At 29.3% G+C, this 9,200-nt stretch overlaps 2 protein-coding genes across 6 annotated transcripts; both read left to right on the forward strand.

The window, feature by feature from the left end:
- The first annotated feature begins 2,613 nt into the window (after window positions 1-2,613).
- Window positions 2,614-5,423, forward strand: LOC137818124 (uncharacterized). 5 transcript variants are annotated; one of them, XM_068621359.1, is made up of 6 exons: window positions 2,614-2,920; window positions 3,001-3,107; window positions 3,618-3,877; window positions 4,327-4,417; window positions 4,995-5,061; window positions 5,156-5,423. In XM_068621359.1, the coding sequence occupies exons 2-6, from the start codon at window positions 3,097-3,099 to the stop codon at window positions 5,207-5,209; spliced, it is 483 nt and encodes a 160-aa protein (XP_068477460.1). In that variant the 5' UTR covers window positions 2,614-2,920; window positions 3,001-3,096; the 3' UTR covers window positions 5,210-5,423. The 5 variants fall into 5 exon arrangements, with proteins under 5 accessions (XP_068477460.1, XP_068477461.1, XP_068477459.1 ...); XM_068621360.1 differs by having other exon boundaries at window positions 2,754-2,920; window positions 3,613-3,877; XM_068621358.1 differs by having other exon boundaries at window positions 2,754-2,920; window positions 4,953-5,061.
- A 1,799-nt stretch (window positions 5,424-7,222) lies between these two features.
- Window positions 7,223-8,697, forward strand: LOC137819596 (26.5 kDa heat shock protein, mitochondrial). The gene is made up of 2 exons (XM_068623493.1): window positions 7,223-7,691; window positions 8,095-8,697. Exons 1-2 carry the CDS (start codon window positions 7,331-7,333, stop codon window positions 8,505-8,507), a joined length of 774 nt encoding a protein of 257 aa, XP_068479594.1. The 5' UTR covers window positions 7,223-7,330; the 3' UTR covers window positions 8,508-8,697.
- The last annotated feature ends 503 nt before the right edge of the window (window positions 8,698-9,200 follow it).

Below are 9,200 nucleotides of genomic sequence, written 5' to 3' on the forward strand. Positions count from 1 at the left end.
CACCGTTCTATGTATGTATATATATATATATATATATATATTATCATAGTAGTATATAGTATTATACATAAATTAGGTTTGAGGTAAGGGTTCAACTACTTTATTTTATTAATATCTTCCTAAGTTATACTCAAAACATATATTTTATACAAATTAAATAAAATATATTATACAATATTGTTACATGATCTTAGAAACAATAATTTTTTTTTCTTCTTCATCTTTTAAGCTCTCATTGATGTTTTAGGCTTTCGAGTATTGAATTGGGCTCAGTTATATGGCTTAGGCTGGTTATTGATTACTGGATGTGGTATATCGCTGAATTGCTTGGTCATGTTCAACTCTTGACTTTTAATTTTAGGATTATTTTTGAATGGAAGTATATACTTGGTGCTCCAATGATAAAATCAAGAACCGTTTGTTTATAGTGCTCTACTTACATATTAAGCAAATCATCAATTTACGGTGTTAAGTTATTGAACTTTGACTTTTTACTTTTCACACCTTACCATTACTAAATATACTTTAAACACAGTTTAAACCTATTAGACTGTACAATATTTATTTATTTATTTATTTTAATTTAACTTTTATCATACTGACAATCTCCCAACCATTCGACCTTGTCAGTACAAATACCATTTAGCAAAAAAGTATATAACACAATTTATTCATTTTACACATTAAAGGTTTAAAAATACTTATCATTTAAAACATACAAAATTGTTTCTTGTTTATTTTTAAAATATTTAAATCCTTATCAGACATTATATTATTTTTTCTTTACTTCTCATTTTTATTTTTTTTAATAATTATTTAACTTTTATTATTATTTTTTTAATTTGATATTTATACCATTATAATTTATTTCTTAATATTTGATTTTTTTTAATTTCTAATATATCGATTTTTTCAATTTTGTCATGTTTATATTCAAATACAAAGTAAGTAAATTTATAGATCAAAGTGCAGTATTTAGTAAGAAATATAAATTATTTACTCATCCACTTTTTTCTTATGCTACTTATTACATTATTTTTATAAACACAAAAAACTTTTATTTTGTGTTGGATGATTAATTACTATAAATAATTAACAATTAATTATTATAATTAGTGATATATTTTCATAGTTTATAATGATTGCATCCAAATCGAATATCATTTATTTACGTGAGCAAGTATAACATGTTATCGTAACGGGGATGCAAATACTCGTATTCAGAACATGTACGTAGAACAAGCACACTATACGTGATTATTATACTCCTGGAATTAGAACGTGAACACCTAAAATTGTTGTACAAATTAGAATAGTATTGTATACTAAACAGTTAAGTAAAAAACTAATATCTTAATAGTCAAACATAAAGACTATGATTCCTTTTTTTTTTTTTTTTTGGAAATATGGTCACGTTATCAAACATAAAAATTAATAATATTTTTAATTTATTATACTAAACATCAATTATTAAATACTTTTACAAAATAAAATTAATATTAAGTAAACATTTGGTGAAACTTATTTATATTATATTTAAGTAGGAAAGTTTCCTCAATTGAATATTTGATAATCTAATAAACACACAGTAAAAATACACAAAAAAAATAAAAAGTGTTATTTAAATGATTTTATTAAAGCTAAAAAATGTATTAAAAATGTTGTTACCTTGATAATGAGCTTCATAAAAACTAAATACAAATTAATTGTTTATAATAGTATATGAGTGCAGGGTAAGGATACCTAACACTTCTACCTAATATATTGAATGTTGTAATGTAGTCAATTAGATCACTAATTTAAATCACTAATCAGATTATTTAATTATAATTAGAGAGTTAGATAAGACTTTTAAGAAAAAGTAGATAAAGTTTACTATTTTTGAAACGTATCTTCTTCAATAGTCTCCTTGACCAAACAAACTATTAATTAATAAACATCTAACATCCATTAATTATTATTTCTCTTAATTATAATTATAATAATACCTAGGCAGTTATGTTACTTTGAGAGAAAATATATTTAATTTAATAAAAAATCAATTATATATATATATATAATTTTTTTTTTCTTTCTTTTATAGTTTGTCATTTTTATTTGTATAAATCCATTGTTGATGTAAATTTGACAAAAATCAATTTGCCCTTATTACAACCAGTTTTATATTTTGTAATAATATTATATATTTTTATTATATTTAATCACTTTATTATTGTAATCATTAAATTCACCAAAAATTGTTAATTCCCTACTTTTTTTCTGGGTCCAATCTCACCTAATGAAAATATCATCACTTTTTATTTAGCAATATAATAATATAAGATCTCATACTTACTAAATCGGTCTTAAAATTTATATTGAGAATTTATCACTTATGAAAATAAGGAATAATAATATAAAAGAGATAGTAGATTTTTTTTTTCTTAATGATTTATAATCTGTCAATAGAATATATATTTATATATAAGCATTAATAGTAAAAAAAAGCAAAAAAAAAAAAAATCTTGAAATTTGGTGAATACACAATATTGTAGTGTAGTTGAAAATGTAAAACTAATAATAATAATAATAATAAATAAATAATATAATGGAAGTTGCCTTGATTAAGAAATTGAATCATTAACCATTGATCTATTATGCTTAAAGAACCAGAAATGTATTTTTTTTTTTTACTTTTTAAACTACACTTAGAATTATAATTTTTTTTTAAACTGGACTATTATAAAGGAAAATTAAATTATTAATTTTTTGTTGCTTAAAATATTCCATTCTTGTATATTAATCTTTTTGTTTATTCAATTGTGAGAGAAGAGAAGAGGACGAAGAAAAGAAGAAGAAGAAGAACAAGGAAGAAGAAGAATCCAAAAGCAATCCCATCTGAGTGTTTGCACATCAGAAGGGAGGGCTATCGAATTCAAAGGTTTATATTTTTCATTTCTTTTATGCATTTTCTTTCTCTTTCTTTATTTAATCTTCTTTGCTTTCTGATTGAATTCTTAGGATTGTTCTGGAATCGGTTTCGTCTTCTTCGTTTTTCTTCGAATTCCTCGTCACAGATCTAATCTAAAAAGGCTTGTGGGGTGTTTCAGACATTGCATGCATATGGGGTATGTTTTTTTGAATCCAACCATATCTGAAATAAAGTTGACTCCTTTTTCCCCTTTTCCCTGCAATCAACTTTATACTTGTATTAGGTATTAAATTTTTTTCCCCTATATTGATTCATAATCATGTGCTAGGATGATGGGGCTGAAAGTTATTTCTTTATCTCTCTTGATTTACAAGGTTGTCTAGAAAATTGATGAAAAAGTTTTAAGATAGGTAACAGATTTTAATGCCTGCATTTCTGTTTTGGTAGTAGAGGATGTATATGTATAGGAGTTGGATTTGTCAATAAATTACCTTTTAGGTTTTTTAATTTTCTGAATTGCAGTGTGTGTTGATAGATTTGCATTTTGTGACTACTCAAACAAGATTGGTTCTTGTGGAGGATACATGTAAATATTGCATATTTGTTGCCATTAAATTGAAGTGACTGAATTGTGATGGTTATCTCAGCCAATCATATGATTATAAAGTGGTGCATAACCGAAATTAATGTTATTGTAACAGAGCAGTGGTTGTGTTGGATGCTATAAAAGGCCTACACTGAGCTCTACAGTGGATGTGCCAGCAAAAGGAGTTGCAACAAAAGGTAGCTCGGTGAGGAAACTTAGTTCATCAGAGGATTTCTGGACCACCAGCACGCATGATATGGACAACAGTGCCGTCCAGTCACAGGGGAGCATCTCTTCAGCCAGTCTGACAAACCAAGCTGTGGTTCCTCATGCTAGTTCTTCCAAAAACAGCACCAACCCCACTGAATTTGTAAATCATGGTATGATATTTTTCGTTGCTTTTTTTGTGCAGATATTTTACTAAATTAGATTTCTTGTTTTGACATGGATTTTTTTTGGTAATTTAATTGAAATGAGAAAAAAAATTGGTATGGCCTTTCACAGTGCAAGCTGAAATCATCCCCTGCCTATTGGTGGGATGAACAATGTCAAACTCTATTTTAAACAAAGTGTAAAGCTGAGACACGGTGTGTGTTTATATCTGATGCATGTTGTTGCTCAATTAAGAAATGCAGTTTGACTAGCACTGTCCTCATACACCTTTCTCTTGGGCCTCACATTTATGAAAGACTATTAATTTACCTCTTTTCCTATTGATATGTTTTTTACCCGCTGAACCTTCCAATCTATAGTAGATTAATGAGATTTTGTTAGATATGAATCATGTTTTAATTTGCAAGTGAATTTATGAGTATACTTTTGGTTGCAGGTCTAATTCTTTGGAACCAGACTCGGCAACGCTGGGTTGGAAATAAAAAGTCTGAAAACCGAACACAGCAATTACGAGAACCTAAATTGAGGTATCTTACATTTTTTGATTAATCTATTAGCACATTTTTTTTATTTTCTTGCAAATTTGTTTGTGTTGGGTTTCTTGGAAATTCATTGATCTACAAGTTATTTTCATTGCTTCCTTTTTCTTCTTTGAGTTTCATATACAAGTTGCCTTGTGTTATACTGATAAACATTTGCTCTGGATGATAACATTGGAAGGAGTCTGCTTAGCCACTCTGCTACTGATGGGGAAAAAATAATTTACCCTATATTATCATAGCTAAATAATTGGAAAGCCTGTTGTAGCCTTGATGAAGAAATGTGTGAATGAGGCGTTTAAGTTGAATCCATGATGCATAGCCATTATGTCCTTGGTGCTACATTATAACAAGTGCATCATAAGGAGCTTAGCTTATATTTCAATTGTTGTCTTGATCAGTTCTGCGTGCTAATTTCTTTCATGTTGGTATGGTGCATAACAAAACTTTTTCTCATTGCTGATGAACTTCTTTTCTCTCGGTAATTATGAATTTCTTTCTCTTTTTTTCCCTATCTTGTCAGAACTTATTGTCTGTGCCTTGCCAAAATTTTTTGGCTTTGCAGTTGGAATGCAACCTATGAAAGTTTACTTGGGAGCAACAAGCCTTTCCGTCAGCCTATCCCTCTTGCAGTAAGCATCTACTTTCAAGTTTCAACACAACCATGATGCAGTAGTTTATGTAAAAAGTGATTATATAATGATCTTGTCATATGAATACTGATAGGAAATGGTAGATTTTCTTGTGGACATCTGGGAGCAGGATGGCCTATACGACTGAGTTGTTGAAGCTTTAGGAAGTGCCGCTGAAAATAATTATAGTTCTTGCTTGTAGGACTATTGAGCATATACTTCAGTTTGTATATCAGTTGTCACATGCCTATGAATATGATGAGGAAAATTTCTCTCTTGGGAACATGAGATAACTGTACCATACTTGATTTAATTGATTGCCTTGGCTGTCTCTACCATCTCATGAGCCAAGTTTTGGAGAACTCTTGGCAAACACCATGCTGCATGAGTAGTTGCTACTTCCATTCTCTGTCTTTCTGTCCAAGTTCACTGAAATTTTGCATAATGGTCAATTTATGGATAATGCAGTTTCTGATTTGGTTTCATACCAGTTAAACCTGAAGTTTTAAAGTCTCTGGTTCTTGTTGGAATTTGTACCTATATCTTAACAAAACTTAAAAAAGTGTTAGGTACAAGGTATAGTAGATTTGACTAAGGTAAAAGATATTTAATTAGTGTTTAATTAAAGTAATAGATAAAACTTGGATTAAAGTGTCTAATTGATAAAATAAAATTCTTGAACATTCAAAGCAAGAATCTGTTACATAAGGGTACTTAAAATACTTTTGTATAGTGAGTTAAGAATGGTCAATGATTTGATTTATGACTGCATATTTTGGTCAAAACATTGATTGTTTTTTCTAATGAAGTGGTTTGGTTCCACGTTCACGGGTTATTCTCAACTTCAAATAAAATTTTATCTAGATCACACTCATTGTCCATTTCTTCCATGGTTCTTCAATTTTCAATGTTGTATATTCTGAGATTTTCTTTAATTTTTCTGAAAATATATGTTTTCTAATGAATTCTCCTATAAATTATTCTTTTACTTTAGAGATAAAAATATTTAATAAAAAGGCAAATAAATATAATAATTCTTAAATATGTAAAACTTGGTAATGACAGGATAGACTTATTTTGGCACAAATTATTATAGTACCAATCAAATCCTTCCCTGGCACAAATTATTATTAGAACAATATGTTTTTCCTTTCTAATTTTTTGGCTTAATTACACATTTTACTACTAAAGTATTTTATAAATCTTATCTTTAAGTTTATTTTTTTTACATATTTTAGTTTTGAAAATTTTCTGGTCTATTAAATTCCTATTAGAATAATTATTTATCATGTCAAACATTGTAAAAAGAGACTGTAAGTAAAAATAAATAAATTCGTTTAAAAGATACTGATCAAATGATATTATTTTAGGTTCTTTTAATTATTTTTTAAAATATCTTATCATTGTAGTATGAATACTTTATTATTTAAATTAAAAAAGCTTATAAATAGAAAATTTTATCCATTCAAATTTCATTTCACAAAAATCATCATTTCTTTAAATTTTTTCTATCTTTTCTATAAAATTCTAAAATTCTGAAATATCTATTCATCTTTTTTATATCTAGTCATTTCTGTCCGATTATAAATTGTTTTTGAATAAATTTATCTTTATATTTTTCTTTTAGTTTTATGAAAATCTTTACATGTGCTTCTTTTCGGGTAAAGATGAATATATACTTATATCCTCCCCATATAAGTATATATATATATATATATATATATATATATATATATATATATTATAATTTTACATAAGCAAGACAATTTATTTTACTTTTTTAAAGTATAGTGTAATTATTATCTAAACATTTATCTCTCTGTATTAATGTAATGGTTAGTGGGACGAGAACATGTACATGTAAACCTCAAAATTGAAAATTTTGAAAATAAGTATGAAAAAAATAAGTTTCAACGGTAAAATTTGTAAGAAAGATAATAATAGTTTAATAATAAAATGTGAGATTAAGTGTAAATTGTCATATGAATTTGGGCCGGACCAATCAGAGTAATATTTGTGGACTGTATCTTAATTCGTGAAGGCCCAATTTCTTCCTGCACCTCCATAGAATGTCTAAACACCCCCCGTGTACAGTTATTCTCTCTGGAACACTCTTGCGAATCTATGTAATGTCTGAGAAAGAACCAGAACTCTCCATTAATATCACTGTCTAAACATCCTTAACATCCTAGAATCTCATGGACACTTCTCTAAGCATCCAAAGCCAAAAAAAAGTAAATAACCAGCATCAACCTAGTGTTATATATTTATGTTGTCTCAGTTCCTTCAACTATCAGCAGAAACAAACACAACAGATAAAGATAAAAAAACAGCAGTTCAACATCAAGGTCATCATATGGCTTTGTCACGTTTGACTTTGAAAGATTTGCCACAAAGGTTGTTTGCTTCATCTTCCTTAACTGGCCATGGTTGTGGTGGTGTGCACAGGCAGAGGAGGAACAATGAATTGCTCAAAAGGTTTGCCACTGCAGCAGGGGATAAAGGGAAATCTGAAGCCTCTGAAGTTGCTGTTACTGAAGGGAAAAAGTCCAATAAGTTGTTCCCCAGGAGGAGGGGCAGAAGATGGACTTGGAGAAACCATGATCGTGATTTCTCTCCTGCTCTCTATGGTACTCTCTCTTCCTCTACATTTTTCATGCTCTCTAACACAAAAAAATCTTTACTTTTGTAGCTGCACATTCAAAATGAGGTTTAACTTCAAGTGCAAAACCAAAGGAATCAACTTCATAACATTTTTAAAAACCCAATAAAACTAGACAGTAGGTATTGACCAATCTTAGTAGATACAGTACACTTTTCTATTGCTGATAGATAGAACATGGATAAAATTCTATAAATACTATGTTTTTCATTGAAGTATGAGTAACTAACTGAATCAGATATTTGGATTTGAATCTAGTAAAAAATTTACATTAAGATGCTGGTGATGGTATTAAATGTTAAGGCTTTTGTGATGAAGAGTGAATGAAATGAAACAGAAGTTTACACTTACACTTTGTGTTTGGTTGTCAGAGTTCTTTCCTTCGGGGCTTGGGAATGCACTCATGCAGGCAAGTGAGAACATCAACAGGGTGTTTGAGAACATGAATCTGACACCTTGGTCTCTGAGTGGGCGTGTGAAAGAGAGAGATGATCATTACAAGCTGAGGTATGAGATGCCAGGAATGGCAAAAGAGGAGGTGAAGATCACCATTGATGATGGTGTGTTGACAATAAAGGGAGAGCACAAGGAAGAGAAAGAAGAAGGGGAGGAGGATGAGTATTGGTCATCAAGCAGCTATGGATACTATAACACAAGCCTGGTTTTGCCTGATGATGCCAAAGCTGATGACATTAAGGCAGAGCTGAAGGATGGTGTCTTAACTGTTACCATTCCTAGGACTAAGAACCCCAAAAAGGATGTGCAACAAGTCACAATAGAATGATGTTAAGGTTGTACTAATAGAGGTGTGGTTATTGAACTAGTCTTTGTGAAGATGTGAGCCTATGATTTTGTGACTTGTGTTTGGTATTTTGTACCTAATGTAAAATCATCAAATAAAACCTCAGACCTGTGAAAAATTTATTTGTATTTCTTCCATATTTTTCTTGTTAAAGAAAGCACTATTGTTTTCATTCTCTATGCTTTTATTTCCTTGTCTTTGTAGTTTCTTTCTCAAAACAACCAAACCAAAGTATACAACTTTACTGTGTAAGGAACAGAGAAACATTGTAGATTGTAGAAATGGGCCCTTGCAAGCTGGGCTTCCACTGATAATGATTACACTTGGACTCTAAACATATTTGTCCAAGCTGTTTTATGTCCATTTCTTCAATTCAGAGTTTTCACTGCAACTCATATAAAGTGTGAAAGTTCAAAAGAATGCTTCAGAATGAGAAATTGTTTTCTTAAAAAAACAATAGAAACTGTTATTCACAAATATTATAACTCAGATTCTGAGAATTATTTTTTCTGACAGCACAGAAGATGTAACTGGTGAGGGCCCTGCCTGGTAGTAATTGGAGGTTACGTCTCAGGTTTCCTAAAGCTACTTTTGTAGACATATAACTTTTACATAAGATACTAAGATTTTCTTTTTCTGAGAAATATTGTATATGAATGAGTTAAGTGATAGTAT

This window comes from Phaseolus vulgaris, chromosome 10, assembly GCF_000499845.2.
Source record: "Phaseolus vulgaris cultivar G19833 chromosome 10, P. vulgaris v2.0, whole genome shotgun sequence".
Taxonomy (NCBI): Eukaryota; Viridiplantae; Streptophyta; class Magnoliopsida; order Fabales; family Fabaceae; genus Phaseolus; species Phaseolus vulgaris.

Coding starts and splice junctions, on each gene's coding strand:
- LOC137819596 (XM_068623493.1), top strand. CDS start 7,331: ATGTTGTCTCAGTTCCTTCAACTATCAGCAGAAACAAACACAACAGAT. Junction 7,692..8,094: donor TTTCTCTCCTGCTCTCTATG/GTACTCTCTCTT, acceptor TTTGGTTGTCAG/AGTTCTTTCCTTCGGGGCTT.
- LOC137818124 (XM_068621358.1), top strand. Junction 4,418..4,952: donor TTACGAGAACCTAAATTGAG/GTATCTTACATT, acceptor CTATCTTGTCAG/AACTTATTGTCTGTGCCTTG. Junction 5,062..5,155: donor GTCAGCCTATCCCTCTTGCA/GTAAGCATCTAC, acceptor GAATACTGATAG/GAAATGGTAGATTTTCTTGT.